This window comes from Pelobates fuscus, chromosome 2, assembly GCF_036172605.1.
Source record: "Pelobates fuscus isolate aPelFus1 chromosome 2, aPelFus1.pri, whole genome shotgun sequence".
Classification (NCBI taxonomy): domain Eukaryota; kingdom Metazoa; phylum Chordata; class Amphibia; order Anura; family Pelobatidae; genus Pelobates; species Pelobates fuscus.
Window position 1 is genome coordinate 19,842,743 of NC_086318.1, and position 27,193 is coordinate 19,869,935.

The window sequence follows — 27,193 nt, forward strand, 5'->3', positions numbered from 1 at the left end:
CTGTCCCCTCCTCAGCCCCTGTCCCCTCCTCAGCCCCTGCCACCTTAGTCAGCTCCTGCCCCCTTAGTCAGCCCCTGTCCCCTCCTCAGCCCCTGTCCCCTTAGTCAGCCCCTGTCCCCTCCTCAGCCCCTGTCCCCTTAGTCAGCCCCTGTCCCCTCCTCAGCCCCTGTCCCCTTAGTCAGCCCCTCTCACCTCCTCAGCCCCTGGCCCCTTAGTCAGCTCCTGCCCCCTTAGTCAGCCCTTGTCCCCTCCTCAGCCCCTGTCCCTTTCCCTTCCTCAGCCTCTGTCCCTTTCCCTTCCTCAGCCCCTGTCCTCTTTTGTCCCGCCCCTGTCCCTTTCCTCAGCCCCTATCCCCTTCCTCAGCCCCATCCCCACTACAGCCCCATAACATCCCCACTACAGCTCCTCTCCCCCAATTGCAACCCATATCACCCACACCACAGCCCATTTCCCAAATTGTAGCCATCAACCTACTTCAGCCCCTATTCCCCCCCCTACATTTCCTAAACCCCCAATTACAGCTTATACCCTCCACTTCAGCCCCTGCCCCCCCCCCCCCCCCCCCCCACTACAGCCCTGTCCCTTTACTCAGCCCCGTCTACTGGTTTTAAAAGTGTAACGTTTGGGTGTATGTGTGTGTATGAGTATGTCTGTGTGTGTGTGTCGGTATGTCTTGGTGCGTGTGTGTGTGTCGGTATGTCTGTGTGTGTGTGTGTGTGTCGGTATGTCTGTCTGTGTGTGTGTAGGCATGTCTCTGTGTGTGCCAGTTTGTCTGTGTGTGTGTGTGTCAGTCAGTATGCCTGTCTGTGTGTGTGTGTGTGTCAGTATGCCTGTAACAGTGTGTCTTTCAGTGCTTATTGTGTCAATTGTACCGTGGCACCCTCCCAGGGTAAGGCGTCACACCATTTAACAATGGTTTAACAACTCAAATGCTGCATTCTCCGCTATCGGAAGATCCTGCCAACTGAACTAGGAATGCCATGAAGGACTGCGCTCATTAACCACTGAGCTCTCCGCCAATGAGCCGGCCCTGTACAACAATAGCTCAGTGGAGCTAACTAACTCCTTGCAGGACAGTCAGCTGATGCTCAAACAGAGGGAAGATGTAAGATCAATGCCAAACTAATCTTACTGATTTTTTTGATTGGGTAACTAAAATAATAGATCAGGGTGGTGCAGTAGACATTGCTTACCTAGATTTAAGTAAGGTTTTTGACACTGTTGCACATAGAAGGCTTATCAATAAACTGCAATCTTTGAGTTTGGATTCCAATATTGTTGAATGGGTAAGGCAGTGGCCGAATGACAGGCAACAGAGGGTTGTAGTCAATGGAGTATATTCGAAGCATGGGCTTGTCACCAGTGGGGTACCTCAGGGATCTGTACTTGGACCCATTCTCTTTAATATTTTTATTAGTGATATTGCAGAAGGTCTTGATGGTAAGGTGTGTCTTTTTGAGGATGATACTAAGATATGTAACAGGGTTGATGTTCCAGGAGGGATAAGCCAAATGGCAAATGATTTAAGTAAACTAGAAAAATGGTCAGAGTTGTGGCAACTGACATTTAATGTGGATAAGTGCAAGATAATGCATCTTGGACGTAAAAACCCAAGGGCAGAGTACAGAATATTTGATAGAGTCCTAACCTCAACATCTGAGGAAAGGGATTTAGGGGTGATTATTACTGATGACTTAAAGGTAGGCAGACAATGTAATAGAGCAGCAGGAAATGCTAGCAGAATGCTTGGTTATATAGGGAGAGGTATTAGCAGTAGAAAGAGGGAAGTGCTCATGGCATTGTACAGAACACTGGTGAGACCTCACTTGGAGTATTGTACGCAGTACTGGAGACCGTATCTTCAGAAGGATATTGATACCTTAGAGAGAGTTCAAAGAAGGGCTACTAAACTGGTTCAGGGATTGCAGGATAAAACTTACCAGGAAAGGTTAAAGGATCTCAACATGTATAGCTTGGAGGAAAGACGAGACAGGGGGGATATGATAGAAACATTTAAATACATAAAGGGAATCAACACAGTAAAGGAGGAGACTATATTTAAAAGAAGAAAAACTACCACAACAAGAGGACATATTCTTAAATTAGAGGGGCAAAGGTTTAAAAATAATATCAGGAAGTATTACTTTACTGACAGGGTAGTGGACACATGGAAAAGACTTCCAGCTGAAGTTGTAGAGGTTAACACAGTAAAGGAGTTTAATCATGCATGATAGGCATAAGGCTATCCTAACTTTAAGATACGGTCAGGGACTAATGAAAGTATTTAGAAAATTGGGCAGACTAGACGGGCCGAATGGTTCTTATCTGCTGTCACATTCTATGTTTCTATCATCCCTAAACGGTTTGATTACTATAATGAAACGCCTGGGCACTCGTGGAACCATAACCAGTAAAGCCGGCTGAATTGGTTATGGTGTTTGGAATGTTCGTTTAATAAATATTTACATTATATAAAATTAACTAATATCAAAGGTAAAGAATTCCCCAGTGAACACCCGAATGAAACGTGCTGTGCGTGGCTATCAGACCATAGTGAGATTATAGTTGGGTTACTGTTAGGATCACACTGGACCGCCGTTACACGGATTGCAGTTAATACATAGAATACAGGATCGATCCGTTTTAGAGCTGTTTGATCTGTCCTGAGATCGATGGGAGTCACACTCCGAGGGAGCAGTCGCTATCTTCACCACTCTCATTTACTGACACGTTGGGAAAAGGGCTACAGAAAGAGAAACATATTGGGGGCTAGTCACTTAACGGACAATTGCAATGAATGAAAAAATGTTTGCAATCTGTGACAAAAGCTGAATTGAAGAGATTTTCTAAATCATATATTTTGCCTAAATTTTCCAGTTTGTTTTTCAATTCAAACACACATACACACACACACAGCCTTTATACAGACAGATTGTTGCACTTCATTGTGCAGCTCAAGCTAAATGTATATAATGTATCTTTTATTAAAATAATATAAAATATATATATTATATTGGTGTCTGTGTGGCTGTCTATCTGGCTGGATGAGCCTGTGATCCTTTGTGACAGTTCGATGTGACATCATGTGACATCACCCTTTATGGTCACAGCTTACAGCAGTCACTAGACACTGCTCAGACAGTTGACACTGCTTAGCTGTTGTAGTGATCAAGTTGCTAATGATGGCAAATAGAAACATTTTCTCGTGTTTTCCACGTTTGCGCTTTCGAAATGTAAGTAAATCACTTGGTTTCTTTAAGGTTCCAATTATATTAATAATTAACTGAGAGCTATTACCCCAAACGCCAATATAATTCATGGCTGGGTCCAAAAGGAGAATACAGTGAGACCCCTTTTATGATTATTAATGTGATTTACTGGAGGGGGAGTAGCAGATCTTTTATTTTATTCTTATTTTAATTAAGTTTAATCCGAATACAATGAAAAATGTTTATTTGTCGCAATAAATACTAGATTTTAAAGTAACGGTGTACACAATTTGCACAAACAATATTTGCTCCACAAGACACATTTTTCATTGAATATGAGTTATTTGGAATTGTGACCTCCTTCCCATGTTTACATAATTCTCCTCCGCCCCTGTCCTTAACTCCAGCCATCACTCCTTAGTGAGTTATAGAGACAGAGAGCGGAGTCACATCTTTGGTGTTAAATTGATCAAGAACAGGTTAACACTTATATACAAGACTGTGCCTGGGCCTCCAGGCACCATAACAACTTCAATGAAATGATCACATGCTACACAAACTTAAGCCCATGGAATCAAACTCCCACTACTGTTGGGCGGCAGCAGTGGCTATAGTATTCATGAGCCCAAATACATAAGTAAAAAACAAAACATTATCTGCGCTATCCTAACCCCATGTACATTTCAATGATGATGATTTTAGTATTACTCCATTGGCCATTAAACTGTAAACTCACCTGCCACGGCAAGGCAAACCAATTAGGTGAGTCCTACACAAGTTGTTATGGTGCCTGGAGTGTTCCTTTAAGTAGACTCATTTCCTGTATTCTAGTTTGTTTGTAGCTGTTTAAAATGTATCGCTGGCCCATGTGGCAGCAACCAGGGGATAGATTGTAAAAGTTTTTGGTTTGTTTGAGCATTTTTCTTGCAAAGTGCCTTTTGTTTTCTAATTGTTTTTGTTTCTGCTTTTTCAGCGCGCCAGACGTCAGATACCTGATGATGTTGAACAGAAAGTAGATCGACTTCCAGGTATATTAAAACACTGTGTGTGATTGCTGTGTGTATATGTAAGTGTATATCTATCGATATCCATGGAGTATTAGGGTAAACTGTTTAGTAATGATTTGCCCTCTTACCAGGGTTCTGCCAGGCACAGAAGCCAGACACCAATACCACCAGTCATTCAATGACTGAGAACATCGAATGAGCTCTCTCAACCAATGAATAACTCTCTGAGCATGGAATGTGCACAGAATTTACATTATGCGGCTCAGAACTCTCGTTACAGACTGGCTAATGACACTCAGCTAAATATCTTGTGTATGTTCAGACTACAAGTACCATAAGCACTTCAAATCACTGAAGTGGTCATGGTGCTTCGAGGAACCCTTTAACCTCTAGATTTCTATTGTTAGATGGTTACCTAAAGACAATGTACAGAATATACAAAGTTGAAATTTGTGGCACGTTAGATTGCAGAGTTAATTTTTCCGGGAAGGTAGTTTGCCTTATATATATTTCCAGTAGCATTGTGAGTCTCTCCTAAACCCAGCACCACTTTTGTGCTTCCCCATACAGGGGGACAGCCTCCTACCCATAATCCACTACTGTCTGATACCAGAATATATCTGGAGTTTCAGCCAACCTTAATGTTCCCATTATTTATAATGACAATGCTGAGCATATCCCATAAACTCAGCAGGTGAGTATAGTTCAGCACTTGGCAGTAGTTTAACTCAGTAAAAGTCAAACTGTTTCTTGAGCTACGTTCTCCAGTCATGTTTTTAAATGAATGGAGCTAGTGGTTGCCACTCGTGTCAACATAACAAATGTTCTCCCATAAAATCTGGACAAGACGTCAGGTGTCGGGGAAGACTGAATGCATGGGAGGCATTACCTACTCTACTTAATGTAACTGTCTTATTTATTTATTGAGTGATACTGTCTGCTGACATTTCCAAATGTTGTATTTTTTTCTTGTAACTAATTCCCGGGATGTCCAGAGATCCGAGATGCTCCTAAAGGTGACACCAGCTCCCAGACAGAGAACGCGAAGCTGAGTGCTTTGCAGAAAAAACTGGACATTGAGCTGAAGGTGAAGCAGGGAGCAGAGAATCTGGTTAAAGCATATTCCAATGATCCTCCCAAAGTAAGTCGGATACATTGAAGTTGAGTTTAATAAAAAAAAATAAAAAAAAATTAAAAAAAAATGCAATTGTTGGGGGAGGGGCCACACCCAAAACCCCCTTACACCTTTTCCATTACGTGCCTTTTACACCCTGACAGAGAGGTGATACAAATTACCAGCTAAAATTCCCCGATATCTCTCACAGTGAAATAGTTGAAGGCATGCACTTTTCTTAATCAGCGATGAAGCATTTTATAAAATTCTAAGTAGAAAGGATGCATGCTTTTTTTATTGGTTTATTTTTGTGATTTTAAAGATTTTCCTTCCATAATGCGTGTCTATAATTTAGTCTGCCTGCAAAGAAGCACTGTAGTGTGCCTAGTGCCCGTTACCCCAGATGCAAGCATTCCGCTGCTGTATTTTGAGCCATAAAGGCTCTCGTATACTGAAAGGGAAACAAAGTGAACTGGATTTATCGTCCCTGCATGTTATGTATAAGGATTGCCTGACATAATAATAGTTTAATATCTGGGTGAAAATCATTGTTTGAGATCAATGAGAATCACACAGAGTCCACGTGTATCCTGAGTTGTGAGTAGTTAGAGTTTATTTCCTAGAATGAGGTTAATTAATCCTATATCTCTTCATACAGTTTAATCAGCTATCTGACTGTTCTTATTACTGTTACAGAATGCCAAACATATTGCCGCTGCCCAGAAAAAACTTAAACGCAGTGAGAAAAAAATAGCCAAGTTGCGCAGTCGAATCCAGTCTCTTATAAAAGGTAAACGTTCTGTCCTCGTATGCAGCTTGAAAGAATATTAATGGGTAACAATTTTTGTGAGTTTTAGTTTTTAGAGTTTGGCTGTGTGTCTGGGCTATGAGATATTCTGGGAGCCAACTGTTTTTATATTTGATGATCCATAAGACACCTGTGGAGGTACAGAGTCCCGGGATGTAACTATTCTTTAAAGAAACAATCCGAGCACCATAACCACTACAGATCATTATTGTTATGGTGTCAGGAGGTCCCTGGTGGCTCCATTGTAAGGAGTCTAATTGTTTTTGAATGGCTCAGGGCTTAGATCAGGAGAGCTAAGAGAAGTCCATCTGCCCGGCTCTCCAACATTAGTAGTGTACGCAGAGAGCTGCGCCTGGGAAGAAACAAACTGTTCAAAACTGCATTGACGTCTAATAATGTATTTCCAGGGCAGTACTTACACCATAACCACTGCAGCGAGCTTTAACTCTCTTATAAGGAGGTATAAGAGAGCTGTACATATCCCATAAACCTCTACACTCCAAGCTTTTATGAGGAAATGTACAGCTTTTTCCAATTACATCGCCTTTACATTCCCTCTTAGAAGTGGGAGGTAAAGGGAGTAATGAGAAGGTGCAAACAAATATTCTATTATTTCATAAAATTAAATATCCGACGGTCTATGCTTGGATATAGTGTTTTTTATTTTATTCTCTGTTGCAGTTAGTTTGAAATAATTGGAGTATTATTTATCACTGTGTATAATACACAATACTTACATTATATTATATCTCAACCTTTACAGAGCAACCATCGTTACCAGCTCCGGAGACGGACATTAACACTGTTGCTCCTTCGCTGTTGGTGACGGACACACAGGAGCCAGAGCCGGCTGGGTATTCACTTTACATCTTTCTCATCAATGTTGTTAGGACCTAAATCCATCCCAGTTTACACCCCCACAGCTGCTGATTATCTATATGTCTGTCGTATGTTTGTCTACGGCTGTCTACCTTTCAATCACAGATACATTTTATAAGGCTGCCTACAGCTTGCATGCTTGTGTCGCCAGATCTCCTTATCTTTGCAGGACTCCTGTGAATTCTGCATTCTGCCAGGCAGGGTGTGAGAGTGCTTTGGATATCACACAGGAAGCACAGAATGTAGAATTCTATACGGTGCAAAGACATAGAAATCGGCAACTCTAGTGAGAAGTATTCTTGGGGTGTCCTTTAAATAATGTCATGTTTATAGCAGCATTATTGTCAGATATAATGAGTATAGTGATATGACAACCAGATAAACTATGCTTTTCTTCCTTCTCATAGCGATTTTCCAATCTTACCTTTAAAACCAATTACCCTACCGGATGTGGAACATGACTTTGAGACACCTAGTCAAACAATTTCAGCTTATATTAAGATCCAGAATATACTGGCCCAGGTAAAGCTCTAAGATGTGCAAGTTGGTCTCTGACTAACAGTCGCTCTCACAAACTTTTAATAATATGGTAATTTAACAAAATCTTTTGCAAAATACTAATAAATGTGACATAAATCACCTTAATTGTTAGTGCATTAAGGCAAGTATTTGGTTGCCTTAAGGCTGATTATATTCTTATATAAAACGTACATAGAGAGAAATATATGCAAATACATTGTAGTATGTTTTAAGTATTAAATCGTTCTCGAATGTCTAACATTAGAGATGTGTCTCTCCCTCTCCTCTCCTGCTCGGACTAACACGGGAACATAAGCGCAAGTAGTGAAGAGCCGGCAGTGACTGGATTAGATCGTCAGCTAACACTCTCAGCCCTTTGTGAGCAAAGGATAGAAATGTACTTACATTAGCTAACGATGGGCAGCCGACTCTCTCAGCCAATCACTGACGCCTCCTCACTGCTCGCACAACTTCTTCTACTTTAGCCTGAGCTAAAGAGACAGAGACTGGAGTCACATCTTTAGTGTTAAATTGGTCAAAAACAGGTTAACAGTTACATGTAAGACTGCGCCTTTTTTGGTTTGTTTGAGCATTTTTCTTGCAAAGTGCCTTTTGTTTTCTAATTGATTTTGTTTCTGCTTTTTCAGCTCGCCAGAGGTCAGATACCTGATGATGTTGAGCAGAAAGTAGATCAACTTCCAGGTATATTAAAACACTGTGTGTGATTGCTGTGTGTAGATATGTAAGTGTATATCTATCCATCTCCATGGAGAATGAACCAGTTCTAGCATTTTATAAAAGCTCTCTGTATTTTGTAACTTGGGGTAATATCCTCCCACAGTCTGGTAAGAGCGACCTGTTCTATTCCAGTTGGTGTTACAGTCTCTGTAACGCTGCTTTATTACATGTCCCTTATCCCTTCTCCCTATTTGGGAAGCACTGTAGCAGTTCCCCTAGCAAGACGTCCCTTCTCCTCTGACACCATGATGGCAGCTTCATTGCCGGCACATTGCAGAGAGAACGGAGAGACACAAACTGTCATATGAGGTATGAGTACAAAATATCTGCTAATTTATGTGACCCCACCCAACTCCCCCATCCTTAATGACACTCCCACTTATTCCACCTACACCCACCACACCCACACATGCCTCTTATCCGGCTAGCTTGCAGCCCGCCTCCTCCGGGCCTTGAAGTGTCTGTTTAAATAAAAGTTTATGTATTGTGTAGTTTTTCTAACCTTGATTGAACAATACTATCTGTAAATCACATAGTGATCTGTCTTTCTTTTTAATTTTCAGAGTCTCCAGAGACTCACGACTCTCTCCACACTGTCAAAGGCTCATCAACTAGTGATGGGTTCTCCACTGTTGACCTGAACTCTTCTACAAGGGACCTCTCATTGGAAAGTACTGGTGGGTCATAGCTGTAATAACTTGCTTTTTCATTTTACAATAAGGTGGATGCTTTAGCGACTGTAAGACAGGAAATCATAACTTTTTGAACAGTTATTGCACATATTATGAAAATGAGATTGTAGACTTTACTGAGCAACAGATCACCCACATTATATAGCGTGAAAACATACAGATTGAAATAAATAGTGCGGAGGAAGGCTGTGCCTCGTTAGTTTTACAGAAATATAAATGGGTCCCGTGCACATTTAACAAATAACTAAATACAGAGTATTAAAGGAATACGACATACACTATAACAACCACAGCTATAGGATGTATGGTGCCTGGAGCATCCTTTTACCATCCCATTGTAAGATGTTGTAACGGATCCACTGGCACCCCGACTGGGTACCTCCGTTGAAAGATGCTCCTAGCGCTTCCAGAGGACTCCAAGCACTCCACCAGACACCATAAGCACCGCAGGCTGCAGCTATCTCCCTTCAGAACGAAGCAGGAACAAGCTCTTACAAGAGCTCAGTGATTATAGCAAGGGAATATGCCTAGCATAGCAATCCCTTGTAGCAGATTCCCCCAATAAGACACAGGACTCAAGTTGAGGGTAAAACAGGAACTCTGGACTGGCTCATCCAGCCTGGCTTTTATTACACTAATCCACATACAGGCCACACCCAGGGGGAGGCATAAAATAACCAATCACATACATGGTTCAGCCCACACATCCCCTCCCCTCAGATAACATTAAACTCAATTATCCGGTACACACTTTTCCCCAATTCCTGGATGTACCCCAAAAACCGGGGGTACACCTTTAAATCCAGCATCGCTGGATAGCCCTTATTCAGGGGGACAACATATTCAAAATTCAAGTAATTCGGATGAACGGTTCGGGAGATATGGGGTTCCAAAGATTTGACCGACCGCATGGGTAAAGTATCTGAAAACAGTTCCATGCATTTTGGCCCTGCGGTCGGTCACAAACAAGGGAATGAAAACAGGCGAATTTCCTGTGTTATAGAGCCTGGAGAGGGTTTGAATGAATTCCCTTGTTTGTGGGGTTCTTTCTACCGAACGGCGGGTCATTCGGTAGTTTCTATCCGAATTTCTGGAAGTATGGAGGTCTCAGCGGTGTTTGCCTAGTCAAGTGTCCGATTTTAGTTCCAGACACTCGACGGCAAAACACCGCTGTTCGGTAGTTTAAGATGGCCGCCGCCACGTGTTTGTTTCCCGAATGGCGGCCACCCAGAGGACAAAGAATACATTACACGGATTGCCAATTACCCGTTTGCAACATTGTTGCAAACTGTAATTGGAGGCACACTTATTCCTGGGTGGTCTGGTTGTTCGGTAGTTTCACTCAATATAATGAATGGAGTGATTCTACCCAACAATCAGATGAATGCTGCATACATATCCCAGGTTAAACTTAATACACATATACACATATAATATTACAGGCAATATACTAGAATATGTATCACAGTCTTAAAGGGACAGTAGTCCCAAAAGTCCCAATATGTCCATAGATGCTGTTAAAAGGGCCAGTAGCAGCGATATACAGTACAATATGCCCCCAAATAACCCAGGGGCCATAGTCAGCAGGTAGGAGGCTAGCAAACAGGCTTCTCCAGGGCCCAGTGGCGAGGTTGGTTTCGCCACAGATGTCAAACTTTTTTTTGTGTGAACCTGTGTTCTGTCAGGAACCTACGGCCACATCCGCTGCATTCAATGTTCTCCAACCAGAGAGATCCCTATAAAATAAAGTATGGCCATTGATGGACCATGTTCATTGGCCAGAGGGGGCTCAGCTGACATATTGAAACTGGAAGGCATGTACATGGCGTCTTCCTGTGATGTCATCAAGCACGGGGGACTTCTAGCAGCTGGGATTTTTGTTGTTTACTCGGTATTTACCTTTTCTTTCAGTGTTTTTATACTCCTTGATTTAAAGCTGCTCTCTGGGACTGTGTCATCTATAATGGCATTACCTACTCTACTTAATGTAACTGTCTTATTTATTTATTGAGTGATACTGTCTGCTGACATTTCCAAATGTTGTATTTTTTCTTGTTACTAATTCCCGGGATGTCCAGAGATCTCAGATGCTCCTACAAGTGACACCAGCTCCCAGGCAGACAACGTGAAGCTGAGTGCTTTGCAGAAACAACTGGACATTGAGCTGAAGGTGAAGCAGGGAGCAGAGAATCTGGTTAAAGCATATTCCAATGATCCTCCCAAAGTAAGTTGGTTACAGTTAAACTGAGTTTAAAAATAAAGAATACTTTTGAAACATTTTGTTGGGGGAGAGGCAAAACCTAAAACCCCCTCACACCTTTTACATTACGTGCCTTTTACACTCTGACAGAGAGGTGATACAAATTACCAGCTAGAATTCCAAGAGTTTCCTGAGATCTCTCACAGTGAAATAGTTGAAGGCATGCGCTTTTCTTAATCAGCGATGAAGCATTTTATAAAATTCTAAGTAGAAAGGATGCATGCTTTTTTTATTGGTTTATTTTTGTGATTTTAAAGATTTTCCTTCCATAATGCGTGTCTATAATTTAGCCTGCCTGCAAAGAAGCACTGTAGTGTGCCTAGTGCCCGTTACCCCAGATGCAAGCATTCAGCTGCTGTATTTTGAGCCATATAGGCTCTCGTATACTGAAAGGGAAACAAAGTGAACTGGATTTATCATCCCTGCATGTTATGTACAAGGAGTAGTTACGTTTTATTTCCTAGAATGAGGTTAATTAATCCTATATCTCTTCATACAGTTTAATCAGCTATCTGACTATTCTTATTACTGTTACAGAATGTCCACCATATTGCTGCTGTCCAGGAGATACTTCAAGACAGCGAGAATAAAATAGCCAATTTGCGCAGTCAGATCCAGTCTCTTATAAAAGGTAAACGTTCTGTCCTCGTATGTAGTTTGAAAAAATATTAATGGGTAACAATGAAAATGTATTTTATATTTTTGTGAGTTTTTTTGTTTTTAGAGTTTGGCAGTTTTTCTGTGCCGTGGGATATTATGGGTGCCAACTGTTTTTATATATAGTGATACATTAGTCACCTGTGGAGGTACAGAGACCCGGGATGTGACTACTCTTTAAAGAAACAATCCGAGCACCATAACCACTACAGATCATTATTGTTATGGTACCAGGAGTTCCCCCATTGTAAGGAGTCAAATTGTTTGTTTTTTAAAATGTATTTATTTATCTGCATTTTTATTCGGTTGTACAGCAGTTTGACATATACAATGGTTGCAGGCAGTTGAATGGATTGCACAGTACATTGGAGAAGCGACACATAAGTTGAAAGAGAGTGTAGTTCAGTTATATATTAGGTGTGTCTAGTGTCAACCTCATACTTAATACAGTAGTGGCACAGCATCGGGGCACAGGCCTCACAACCTCTACCAGCTACCCAGACTGTCGTATCTGTCTTTGCTGCATCACTGGAACTTAACAACACGATACGATTGTATACTAATTTGCAAATACATTATGTAGTCGATATACAACTGTGTAAGTGTAGAGGTAAATCTTAAGGTAACACAATTTACAAAAATAAAAAAAAAGGTAACTATAAACTAACGCTGCGCATCTCTCATGGGTCAAACTGTATTTGAATGGCTCGGCAGGGCTTGCTTTGGGCTTAGTTCAGGAAAGCTAAGAGAAGTTCCTGCTTAGAAACATTCGGCTCTCCGGTGTTGTTAGTGGCTGCAGGGAGCTTCACCTGCGAAGAAAACAAACTGCTCAAAAACACATTGACTTCTAATAATGGGGCGCCTGGGCAGTACTTACACCGTAACCACTACAGCGAGCTTTAACTCTCTTACAAGGAGTTATTAGAGAGATCTGTATGTATCCCATAAACCTCTACACTCCAAGCTTTTATGAGGAAATGTACAGCTGTTTTTTTCCAATTACATCACCTCTGCACTTCCTCTTAGAGTAATGAGAAGGAGCAAAGAAATGTTATAGTATTTCATAAAATTAAATATCAAAAAGTCTATGCTTGGATATAGTGTTTTTTGTTTTATCTCCACTTTGAGGTGAAAATTATTGGAGTATTATTAATCACTGTGTATAATACACAATACTTATATTATATTATGTCTCAACCTTTACAGAACAACCATCGTTACCAGCTCCGGAGACGGACATTAACACTGTTGCTCCTTCGCTGTTGGTGACGGACACACAGGAGCCAGAGCCGGCTGGGTATTCACTTTACATCTTTCTCATCAATGTTGTTAGGACCTGAATCCATCCCAGTTTATACCACCACACCTGCTGATTATCTATATGTCTGTCGTATGTTTGTCTACGGCTGTCTACATTTCAATCACAGATACATTTTATAAGGCTGCCTACAGCTTGCATGCTTGTGTCGCCAGATCTCCTTATCTTTGCAGGACTCCTGTGAATTCTGCATTCTGCCAGGCAGGGTGTGAGAGTGCTTTGGATGTCACACAGGAAGCACAGAATGTAGAATTCTATACGGTGCAAAGACATAGAAATCGGCAACTCTAGTGAGAAGTAATCTTAGGGCATCCTTTAAATAATGTCCGGTATATAGCAGTATTATTTTCTAAAATATAATGAGTATAGTGATATGACAACCAGATAAACTATACTTTTCTTCCTTCTCATAGCGATTTTCCAATCTTTCCTATGAAAGCAATTGTCCTACCGGATGTGGAACTGGACTTAGAAATGCCTCCTGCTCCAAGTCAGACAGTTTTAGATAACATTCAGCACGACATTTCAGTATACATTGAGGTCCCAGATTTCCTGGCTCAGGTAAAGCTCTAAGATGTGCTGGTTGTTCTTTACCCCTAAACTTCATCATTAAATGAGCACTCTGTGTACAATAGCCATTACAGTACAGTGAAGTAGTTATGGTGCAATGAGTCCGTGGATATTAACCCAATTTTTTTTGTTAAACCATTTAGGAGAATTTTGACAAATAGGGGATGATTATGTAGAATTTTATTTATTGTCCTATAAATGTTAATTCCATCCAAGCTGGACAGTTGTGATGGGCGGGTGTTAGCTCAGAGCTCTCAGCCAATCAATACCATCCAGCTTTCCTAACATTGTCATTTATAATACAGAAGTGTTACTTCCTCACTATCAATGTGGCTATTACAAGCAGCCACATGTTTCATTTCTTGATTGTTTGAGTTAATGAAGTCTCGGTTTAGTTATTAAATCAGAGCATCTAATGCAGGGGTTCTCAACCCAGTCCTCAGGACCCCCTACCAGTCCAGGATTTGGGGATTACCTGGTTGTGTCTAAGGTGTTTAGAAAAAGGGGAAAAAAACACCTTAGACGCTAAACACCTTAGACTCACCCAGGTAATCCCTAAACCCTGGACTGGTAGGGGGTCCTTGAGGACAAGGTTGAGAACCCCTGGTCTAATGGGTTATGAAAGGCTAACCGTCGCTTTAATATTATACTAACTTAACCAAAAAGTTTCATTGGAGCAAAATACTAATAAATGTGACATAAATCACCTAAAGTGTCAGGGCAGTAAGGCAGGTATTCGATTACCTCAAGGTTCAGTATATTCTGATATAAAACATATATATATATATAGAGAGAGAAATATATGGAAATATAGTGTAGTTTTTACATGACAATAAAATGTACATATATTGTACAGACACAAAAGAAAAGCACAACAAAAAGTGTGCTAGTGCTTTGACCCAAAGGCCATTTACCTCTAATCAGTCCTTATGTCTTCTCCTTGGCTGGTCCACATGCCCCCTATGCCGACGTTGATGGTTGACCTCGGCTAAATCTAGTTCTTGTAGTTCTTGTTTTAACTACCTGTCAATCATCGATATAACCTCTAACAGAGAAAACATAGTGAGAGAGGAGACATTAGACAATGCTTCTATTTCTACTCCTTAGCCATTTCCTAAATCTCAGGTAAACAGAGAATCTCAGGGGAAATGTTTTTAGCGTGTTATTCAATGTTATACATTGCAGAGAAGTAACACTTCTCAAAGAAAAAAATGCTTTTATTATGTATGGTTTACCTTTCTAGGATTACGAAGAAGGCCACAAATATACCAGCGATAATGAACACATTACAGCAAACCCAACACCAGACGTTATACGTGAGCCTGATAGGACAGTTTCCCCTCTGGATAACAGTATTCGTGAACCTTCCAAAACATCTAAGGACGTGCGGTATGATTACTTACCAGGAGCGTTTTATTCTAAGTCTTTGTTTTTATTGTGAGGGGTGTATGGGACATTTGAAATAATTTCTCAACGTTTTCTTTTCTTGGCAGTATTCGGCCCCGAATTCCTCTCGCCATGGAGGACTTCAAGCTCCGCTCTGTGCTGGGTAGAGGGAGCTTCGGAAAGGTAAGTTTAAGGTGGAATTCCAATTCTAGTTGGATATAACGGATGTCTTAACAGATGCCACACAACACTTTATTTATTTTAATTTCAGGTTCTACTGGCTAAGTACAAGAACACAAACAAAATGTACGCCTTGAAAGTCATGAGAAAAGGGGACATAGAATCATCACCTAAGCTTGATAGGTCAGTAAATGAAGAACAATTCATTGTTTTTGGGCGGATGAGGTTTTGTTTTCTGTCTTTTGTCATTTGTTTGGGAGATCAGGGGAAAATTAATTTTAACTTTTATTTTTCCTTTCCAGCCTTCTGTGTGAGAAGCGCGTATTTCAAGCTGTGACCAACAGGCGCTACCCATTTCTAATTAACTTGTTCGGGTGTTTCCACACTCAAGACCACATCATTTTTGCGATGGAATATGCTGCTGGGGGCGACCTAAGCACACTCCTTAACAACAAAAGGCGTCCCTTTCCAGAATCCAGAGCTATGTGAGTATAAGCTACAGGTCTAATCCAATGTTCTGCAGATGGGCTACAAATTCCATAAATTCTAGTTATTTATACCTGTTTATACCAGGAATATCACACAACATCACTGGGACTTGGCTATTTTTCCTTGAGCCCGGATACTGGTATATCGATACATTAGTGACACTACTAATTTGTAGCTACTGTTCCCACAGTGGCATTTCACTCTGTTAACAGGCAGTGTAACTGTATCACTTGAGGATTTCTTACAACAGTCATTTGAATGAAGTGTAACTGTATCACTTGAGGATTTCTTACAACAGTTATTTTAACTAAAATTTGTTTGTATACCCCCATTTTTACCTATTTACATTAAAAGTGAAGTTTTAATTATTTCCTCTTTTGTGATCTCCCCGAGCCCAACCTATCCTAAGGTCACCCCTCTATGACGAGGCAACTACCACTCTGCAGGACACTCTATCATTTATTCTGTCCCTTCTCCTGTCTCCCTTCCTTATTGTTTAATCACACAACATTTTTTTAATCCTGATTATTTTGTTTATAAGAGTAAAAAGAAGATGAAACAATAAGGAATAACAATGCCCATTATATTAGAACAGTAACAACATCATTAAAACAGAATTTGAAAAATTATTTATAAAAGACAGACTCAAATAAGAGATGAAGTAGAGTCACAAGTAACCAAATATAATGGAAGAGGAAAGATAGCACCGTGGGTTTTAGAATGCAAATAAACATGGTTAGATATTAACAAACCTATTCTGTATTAAAAATGACTTCAAACTGTATAAATGAATGTATATCCCCTGAGCTGCTGTATATCTGCTTGCTGTATGTGCCCAATGCTGTATCAGTGTGGTTACATCTGGCCACATACACCGCTGTGTGCACCAACTATAGCCAACGGCCTTGGAAGCATCGACATTGGTGAATGGAACCAGCTGTAAATGCTAAACGACCAATCACCATTGTATCAGCTGATAACTAACCACCAACCGGCAGTGAGAGACAATAAGGAAACCCGGGATTTAATGTAATATGTCAGAACACAGAGTGACTTAGGAATATACGGAATTAAACCAGTTAATAATAAAACACTGCGTCATCTAGAAAGTAACAGATTTATTTATTATTCCCAGATTTTTTTCTGCCTGTGTCGTCCTGGGACTGGAATTCTTACACGAACAGAAGATCGTCCACCGGTAAGATTATAGAAAAAGACTACACATGGAGTGTCCGTGATATTTGTGTTATTGTATTTAACCCTGTTTGTTTATAGTAAGTTATTCACGTTAACAATTTAAATAGCCTAAAGAGTGAATCCTAATCCTAAATTCCTCTAGTGTTATGTAAAATTAATAAAACTTAATGTTCTGTATTTTAATATAGAGACCTGAAATTAGAGAATATTGTTCTAGACGAAAAAGGGTTCGCAAAGATCACAGACTTTGGTCTTTGCAAAGAAGGTAAATATCATTTTATAGTTAAAACATGTTTTTTTCATACAAGCTCACGCTTAGTAATTTTAAAATGTCCCGGCAATATCAGAGTTAGCTTTCATAAATAACATGTTAATATATAAAATGATGTGTATACAATCTCTGATTCATTCCAAAAGAAACTCTGTAACAGTAAAAGTATGTATTTTTGAATTTAAAGTGTCCATGGGGTCTTTCAGGTTATGGGGCCCTCCTTTTAAACTAAAATGTTTTTACTCACCTACTATCCAGGGGTGGGCAGGCAGTGTCGGATGCACACACACATTACACACACACATTACACACAGCCAGCACACAGCACATTCAGATCCCACACAGCCACCATGCACACTGTGGGGGAACATAAGGAGGTTAATGGGGAGGGCAGAGGGTGAGACACCATACTTAGGGCTCCAGGTAGGAAACCCCAATTATTCCAATTGAAATTATTAAAGCAAATTGGGCTACTGCTTTAGTCCTTTATATTTTCACACCCCTGTGGTTACGGACATGACAGAGCCGTGTCTGACAGCATCCCATAAACACCTGCTGGGTAAAGGATTATGGAGTGTAGTCAATCTCCACTGAATAGTATGAAAGCCCCCTCTTATTCCAGGCATGTTTCCTGCAAAACTAAAACTCTCAGCAATATCTACTCACTAATATTCTTATAGGAATATTTGATCCGATACAGAAACATGTCACCAGTTATCAGCCGTGATTGAACCCGTTAGCATGATCAATTAACATTACAGATCAGTCTAACTGAAAGTCATTCCCAAATGTAATTTGCTAAAACTGAATATCTTCAATTTATATACAATTCTATTTTCCTTATTTCTCAGGAATCGGATACGGAGACACAACCGGGTCCCCTCGTGGAACCCCGCATTACGTAGCTCCTGAAGTGTGCAAGGGCAAGCCGTACACAAGAGCTGTAGACTGGTGGAGCTTCGGGGTGGTCATTTATGTAATGCTATCTGGAAAGGTAAGAACAGACTTTCAATAAGAATCTGTAAACAGATTTATTTACTGCTAATCCAGAGAGACTCTACCAATTTAAAGAATCACTCTGCACACCTAAAGCACTATAGCTTGCTGAAATGCTTTTTTTGTGCAGAGTGCAGGCCCGGACTGGCCATCGGGCACACCGGGCAAATGCCCGGTGGGCCGCGGTGGCCACGGGCCGAGGTTGGCAGGGGAAGGTCCAAGGATCTCCCCTGCCGGTCTATGCAGGGCCGGCACTATCCGAGCGCCGGCCCCCCTGTTTGCCATGGAGGGCCGGTGGGGAGATCAGAGATCTCCCTCACCGGCCCCCTTGGAGAGACATGCGGCACATGTGGCTGGGGAGGGAGAGGACCCGGCGGATCTTGCAGCTCCGCCGGGTTCCTCTCGCGAGATCCGGCGCGTTGCCATGGCAACGACCGGATCTCGCGAGAGTGAACTCTAGCCCGCAGGCTAGAGTTCACTCACCACTGGACCACCAGGGATAGTGCCGGAACCCCCCTCCCAGGTACCAACATGCCGGTCCCCCCCTCCCAGGCTGAAAGGTAAGAAGGGAGGGGGGGGGGGCATAATGCCTGTTTAGTTATTTTAATTTTTTACCCCCAAACACACACACACACACACACACACAATCCATTCTAACATTCACACCCATCACACACAGCACTCTCACACACAGCACTCTCACACCCATCACACACAGCACTCTCACACACAGCACTCTCACACACAGGACTCTCACACACAGCACACACAGCACTCTCATACCCATCACACACAGCACTCTCACACCCATCACACACAGCACTCTCACACACAGCACTCTCACACACAGCACTCTCACACACAGCTCTCACACCCATCACACACAGCACTCTCACACCCGTCACACACAGCACTCTTACACCCATCACACACAGCACTCTCACACACAGCCCTCTTACACCCATCACACACATCACTCTCACACACACCACTCACACCCATCACACACAGCACTCACACCCATCACACACAGCACTCTCACACCTCACACCCATCACACACAGCACTCTCACACCCATCACACACAGCACTCTCACACCCATCACACACAGCACTCTCACACACAGCACTCTCACACCCATCACACACAGCACTCACACCCATCACACACAGCACGCTCACACCCATCACACACATCACTATCACACACAGCACTCTCACACCCATCACACACAGCACTCTCACACATCACACACAGCACTCTCACACATCACACACAGCACTCTCACACATCACACACATCACTCTCACACACAGCACTCTTACACCCATCACACACAGCACTCTTACACCCATCACACACAGCACTCTCACACACAGCACTCTCACACACAGCACTCTTACACCCATCACACACAGCACTCTTACACCCATCACACACAGCACTCTTACACCCATCACACACAGCACTCTCACACCCGTCACACACAGCACTCTCACACCTGTCACACACAGCACTCTTACACCCATCACACACAGCACTCTCACACCCGTCACACACAGCACTCTTACACCCATCACACACAGCACTCTCACACACAGCACTCTTACACCCATCACACACAGCACTCTCACACACAGCACTCACACCCATCACACACAGCACTCACACCCATCACACACAGCACTCTCACACCTCACACCCATCACACACAGCACTCTCACACCCATCACACACAGCACTCTCACACACAGCACTCTCACACACAGCACTCTCACACCCATCACACACAGCACTCTCACACCCATCACACACAGCACGCTCACACCCATCACACACATCACTCTCACACCCATCACACACAGCACTCTCGCACATCACACACAGCACTCTCACACATCACACACAGCACTCTCACACACAGCACTCTTACACCCATCACACACAGCACTCTTACACCCATCACACACAGCACTCTCACACACAGCACTCTCACACACAGCACTCTTACACCCGTCACACACAGCACTCTCACACCCGTCACACACAGCACTCTTACACCCATCACACACAGCACTCTCACACCCGTCACACACAGCACTCTCACACCCGTCACACACAGCACTCTTACACCCATCACACACAGCACTCTCACACCCATCACACACAGCACTCTCACACACAGCACTCACACCCATCACACACAGCACTCACACCCATCACACACAGCACTCTCACACCCATCACACACAGCACCCTCACACATCATAAACAGCACCCACACACACATCACACACAGCACGCCTCAAACACAGCATCCATCACACACACATACTGCACCCTTCACATACACACTACATCCCTCACAGACACCCACTGCACCAAACACACACACAATACTTCCGAACATATTTATATTATATATATATATATATGTATATATCTACATATAATATAAATATGTGTGTGTGTATATATATATATATATATATATATATATATATACACACACACACACACACACACTACAGCACCCCTTACACACCTACTGCACTCCTAAACACATTACGTTACCAAACTCTGGATCATATACGCACACTAGATCCCTTTATACACTCTGAATCCGTTATATACACACACTCACTAGATCTCCTACTCCTACACATTCTGGGTCCTTCAAACACACACTAGACTCCTGTATACACACACACTGCACCATCTACACACACACACACATACACACACAACATTCCTAAAATACACACTCTGGATCCCTTATATACACACTAGATTCATTGTAAACAAACACATACTACACCTCTAAACACACACTCTCTACAACCCCTACAAACACTACATCACCTATATATACACACACACACACTTACTACATCCCCTATACACACATTCTCTACAGCCCCTAGCCACATATGGATTACATTACACCAAAAACACAACACGACTAAAACCGACCTTATTACACAATACTACACCACAATCAGCTCACTCTACACACACGCAATTCCACAAGCAGGCTCCAAACACATGCACAATGCTCTTTCCTGGCCCTTTTGTCTCCTGGTATCCATTTATAGAGACACCAGAGACAAGTTGCAAGGAAACACAGTGCAAGCATGTTATAAAATTTGCTTGCACTGTGCAGAACAAATACAGGGCTTTTTTTTTCTCATGCTAGAGCTCTTTAGCAGAGTTCTGCGCATGGTCTGCCCTGGAAGAGCATTTAACCAACACTTTGAGAGGGGGCGTGCTTGTCATTGGTGATAACGAAACACATCCTCTCTGCCCCGCCCCCTTCTTAGTGGGCCGCTGTGATAAAAAAATGCCTGGGCCGAATTTTTCTCCCAGTCCGGCCCTGGCAGAGTGTGTCCATTTTCATTTTACAAGCCTACAGATTTCAATGTAAATCATCACCTTGATATACACCCCTGGCTGCCAATCATACAAATGGTTGTGTTACTTCCTGGTTTGGTTAGATCTGTGAAGCTAATATCAGGAGGAAGTAATTGCCCAGAGCACCTGCCTTGCAAAGATTCCTCATTGAGCTGCATTGGGAGGCTTGTGATTGGACAGTCACAGAAAGTCTGGGTGGGGTAAGAAGGGGAGTGATTGCAAAGGCTGCAGACAAGAGACCTGTAGTTTTTGCAAGCTGTTTTTTGATATTACAATATTAATATTACATCCCAACATTCCTCTGCATATGAACCCTTTCCCTTCCCAAAATAGATCCCCAGGCAGATACATTGCTAGTTGTTATCACCACCCAACAACTAACCCCTGGCCCCTGGTTCCCCATGTCGTACTTTCATACACCCGCACCACACACCTTTGATGCATGGTGATTTACACATTGTCCCATCCTTACTACTAACATTCGAAAAACCATAAACTATTCAATTATGGCTCAGCAGCAGATTCCAGTATTTTACAACTTTACAAACTAAAATTGAGGGTTTTTTTTTTATTTATTTTTTTTCTCTAGTTTCCCTTTGAAAGCCATGATTTGAAAAAGTTAACTGCGAGTATCATCAAAGGAAAATTCATATGTCCAGAATCCCTATCAAGAAACTCAACTTCAATAATAAAGCAGGTTAGTCGCCACATGTTTCGTGTTTAATAAATGTAATAGATTATATGAGCCATGATCAAACCGTTCATGGACCATTGATGAGGGATGTTTATCCTGGCGAGCTGCCTTAGGATGAATGAATTCTAAGTTCTTGGAGGTTTCAGGATTAGACCCTCTGCATGGAGCCTTGCGTCTAATCAGTACAGGAATAATTTATGACATCACATCCCAGCATCTTGCATCATTACCTTATATGAACGGTCTGACAGATAGTGATATAAAGTGTGTAGAAAAGATGGAGGTTCATATAATCTTTGGGAGAGGGAATGTATCAGTTTATTTATTTTGTCTTTTAACAATAGTAATCTTATTTGTCATGCACATATCTCAGTACTATATATACATCTTTAATTGCATGTACCTAGCTGTGTGTATTAATGCAGGTAACAAAACATTCATTATTACTGAGAATTAAACCAAAACACTGAGTATATTCTTATTCATTGTATGACACTTCTAATGATTCATTATTTATTACCCATAAGGCATTAATATTCCATATTTACATGACATAAAGCGCCCGCTAGCATCCTGTATAAAAATATAGTTATGGGTAGTTGGCGCAAGGTAGATCCAGAGCCCAGTCTTGGATGGGGAACTATGCCAGATTGTTTTTATTGTGAAGAGGCAGATAGATTGCAATATGACATCAAGGAACACCTTGTGCCGTGCTCACATAAAGCACCACCCACGTACGTACATTGCTACCACCACACTTTTCTTTTTTTCTTTGTTGTCCCTTCAAGCATAACTCATAAAGTGCAGGGAAGATGGCTTGGAAAAGTCAACAGCCTCCTCCGTGTGTCGAGCTCAGAGCACCTCTGTTCACTCTCTACAGTCTCTAATTTACTTGCCCCATGCACTTATTCATTGCCATGCCACTCCCTCATGCCACTTGCCCTACCCACTGTCTGCTTGCACGTATCGCGCGCCCCGTCCACTCTATCTGTGCCCATGTCACATATTAATCCTTCACATGCCCCAGCCACTTGCGGGCCCATTTCACTCTCACCATATCAACAACCCAGTCTGCTCCCTACTTTCCTTCCTCTATATCACTAATCCATCAATTAGTTCTCATGTCATTGAAACGGTGCCACTTCTCCGTGCCAGTTCCCACCATACATCACTTAGCTGGCCTCAAAAATAAAAAGACAATATTAATAAAGAAATGGCAGTGCAATTAATCAAACCAACTTACTTACATCATGAGTCTCTCCAGCAAGCTCTCCTAGAGGTCCATCATGTTGGTTCTATTCCCAAGGGGTATTAAAAGAGGTTGCATAGGGCATTGTCACATACTCCGTCCACTCTCTCTAACATGTGAGTAGGAGAAAATGCTTTCTTTCTCGCACGCAAAGACCCTGAGATTTGAGGGTAGACAATGAATCTGGTATTTGGCTTGCAGCTTAGAGGGAAAACACCTGCCCCCCTCCGCTATCCATACCTGGGTGGCAGACAGACATTGGTTGAGCTGCCTATATTTGGAGCCCTACATTGATTATAAAAACAGGCACCTAGCATGAAGTGACCATGAATCATGCCAGCAGTCTGGACAATCTCTGTATTAATGTACACAGCGTGAGTGATAAAGTTACTCTACCTGCAGGGAAAATGCATGTAATTCTGATGTTTATTATTAAAATTAATGATATGTATATTAAAAAAATTCCCTTTTACAGCTTCTCACTAAAAAAGTAAAGGCACGACTAGGAGCCAGCAAGAAAGACGCCCAGGACGTTAAGGAGCACCCTTTTTTCGAAGTACGTACATTTTAAATAGAACATGATATTTATTTATTTATTTTTACTTAAATTGGTTTAGTCACAAAAATATATATTTCTGATCATTTACTTAAGATGAAATCTAAAATAAAAGATAATTTAGGATAAAGTAGGACTGCTTTGTCTTAGGGTCAAGTCCGAGGTTGACAAAAGGTCGAACTTCTGCTGTGAAGTTTTGTCAGTTCCCACATCCCAAGTGACAGAGTCCCTTTACATTAGAATTACCGTATATACTCGAGTATAAGCAGAGTTTTTCAGCACATTTTTTGTGCTGAAAAAAAACAACTTGGCTTATACTCGAGTCAGAGTCTGTATTATGGCAATTTACATTGCCATAATACAGACCGGGGGAGAGGGGGACTGGCAGAGCTGTACTTACCTTCACAGCAGCTCCTGTCAGCTCTCTCCTCCTCCGCGCCGTCCGTTCAGCACCTCGGTCAGCTCCCAGTGTAAGTCTCGTGAGAGCCGCGGCTCTCGCGAGACTTACACTGGGAGCTGACAGAGGGAGCTGCACAGACCGCGCGGAGGAGGAGAGAGCTGACAGGAGCTGCAGGACAGGTAAGTACAGCTCTGCCAGCCCCCTTCTCCCCCCCACTGAACTACCAATGACCCTGGACCCCCAGGGAAGGAGAGCCCCCCTCCCTGCTATGTATCAAGCAGGGAGGGGGGACGAAAAAAAATATAATAAAAAAAATAAAAATGAATAATTCAGTTAAATAATTAATAATAATAAAAAATATAATAATATTAAAAAATAAATAAAATAATAATTAATAAAATAATTAATAATATATCAAAATGCCCACCCCCACCAACACATACACAAACACACACTGCATCACACACACTCACACTTCATTCATATACACACACACTGCACTCACACACACTGCATTCATACACACACACACTGCATTCATACACACACACACTGCACTCATACACACACACTGCACTCATACACACACACTGCACTCATACACATACACTGCACTCATACACACACGCACTGCACTCATACACACATGCACTGCACTCATACACACTGCACTCACACACACACTGCATTCATTATATACACATGTAAATAAATATTCAATTAATATAATTTTTTTAGGATCTAATTTTATTTAGAAATTTACCAGTAGCTGCTGCATTTCCCACCCTAGTCTTATACTCGAGTCAATACGTTTTCCCAGTTTTTGGGGGTAAAATTAGGGGCCTCGGCTTATATTCGGGTCGGCTTATACTCGAGTATATACGGTATAAGGAAAGACTCATTCTCATAGCTAAATGAGCATGCTAAGTTAGTTGTGTGTTTAAAAAAACATACAGTGTCCTATGAGTTTCTGCATTTACATCCATTCAATGAATCATAGTAAAATCATACCCAGCTCTGATCACGCAGAACCTGAAGCAGTGAGTGTGTTATTACTTTCTGGGCCTCAAACTTTACCTCAATAAACACATCACCAGTACTTACTGTGCCAGGAAAAGAGGGAATCTCACCAAATAAAATATGATTGACAGATTACTATCCCACCAGCTCCCATTAAAAATCCCTATGTGAAGAATGGATTGGGGCAAACTGGAAACCTGCCTAGGGGCCCTTGGAATCTTAATCATTGTCTGACTCCTAGCACCATAACCACTGCAACATGATGGCACACTCCCATTTGTGAATAATATGACAGCTTACCTGGGGTCTGCAGGGCACTGTTTGCAGCCAGGCCATTGGCTGAGAGTGTTAGCTTAGTATTCTCAGCCAATGAGTACCTCCATGCACCACCAGCCTAGGAGAGTGCAGCGAGCTTCCGGGCTGCAGAGGAGAAGGTGGATCCCAGGTAAGTTCTTAAACCATTCACAAGCAGTTTGACTACTCACACTAGTAGGGGGGCATGGAACTCATGGCACCATAACCACTACATCTGGATGTAGTAGTTATGGTGCTTAGACTGTTCTTTTAAGGCAATTTGAGGATTAGTTTTCAGACTCTCACTGGGATCTGTACGGAATGTAGCTTTTTGGGCATATTATCTGTAATTCTGTGTTTTATGTAGTTATTTTACTGATTTATACAATGATGTACATTTCTTTCCAGCAAATAGACTGGGCTGCATTATTATTAAAGAATGTGAGGCCACCATTTTTGCCCGACATTCGTGGAGCTGAAGACGTCAGGAACTTTAGTTCTGCGTTCACCTCGGAATATCCTATGTTAACTCCTCCAAAAAAGCGAGCTGAAATACCATGCTATGAGGCAGAGGCATTTTTGGATTTTAATTGGAGGGTTGATTGGAATTAATAACAGACACAGACTTTAATAAAATATACAGGAGGAAACGGCTGAGGTGGTGGAACAAAGCAGCCGTAAACACAAACCCCCTCTTAAACTAAGATCTATGTTCTATACCATTGTACCTGAAGACCGAAGAGCCACCACCCACCTCTATGCTAAGGCCCAGGACTAGGAATGTAATCATAACATAGAAGATAAACAGTGGCATAAATTATTCATAGCACACAAACAACATACATTAGGCACATCACACATAGAGCTCACCAGGAAAGTTCTGTATAGATGGTACATGGTCCCAGTAAGACTTCAACACAGCGACCCTAAAAAATCAGCAATTGACTGGAGATGCTTAACAGAAACTGGAACGATGTTGAATGTATGGTGGACATTTTCTAAAATGAAGATGTTCTGGAGGTCAGTTATTTAACTAATATCCCCCTGCACAACAAAAATTGTCCTGATGCCTCTACCTGAGATGCACTTGCTTCTCCTTGTCCCACCAAAATTATCAAATACCTTATATACCATATCATATTAGCGGCTTTGACTGTCATAAGCAGAAATTTACTTTGCAACCTGCAATTGAAACGTATTTAAAAATAAGAGCCAACCAAACTATATTAAGTAATGGCAAGACAGTGAAACACTCCCAAAATGTTTGAATTAGTGGTA

At 41.9% G+C, this 27,193-nt stretch overlaps 1 protein-coding gene across 1 annotated transcript; it reads left to right on the forward strand.

The window, feature by feature from the left end:
* The first annotated feature begins 3,182 nt into the window (after positions 1-3,182).
* LOC134586097 (serine/threonine-protein kinase N2-like) lies at positions 3,183-22,426 on the forward strand. The gene is made up of 20 exons (XM_063441607.1): positions 3,183-3,233; positions 4,183-4,237; positions 5,212-5,357; positions 6,027-6,120; positions 6,902-6,992; positions 7,187-7,303; positions 7,425-7,539; positions 8,184-8,238; positions 11,045-11,190; positions 11,764-11,857; positions 13,090-13,180; positions 13,615-13,762; positions 15,015-15,160; positions 15,265-15,340; positions 15,429-15,520; positions 15,640-15,822; positions 16,962-17,024; positions 17,212-17,288; positions 18,146-18,288; positions 22,292-22,426. The coding sequence occupies exons 1-20, from the start codon at positions 3,183-3,185 to the stop codon at positions 22,424-22,426; spliced, it is 2,118 nt and encodes a 705-aa protein (XP_063297677.1).
* Positions 22,427-27,193: the final 4,767 nt, after the last annotated feature.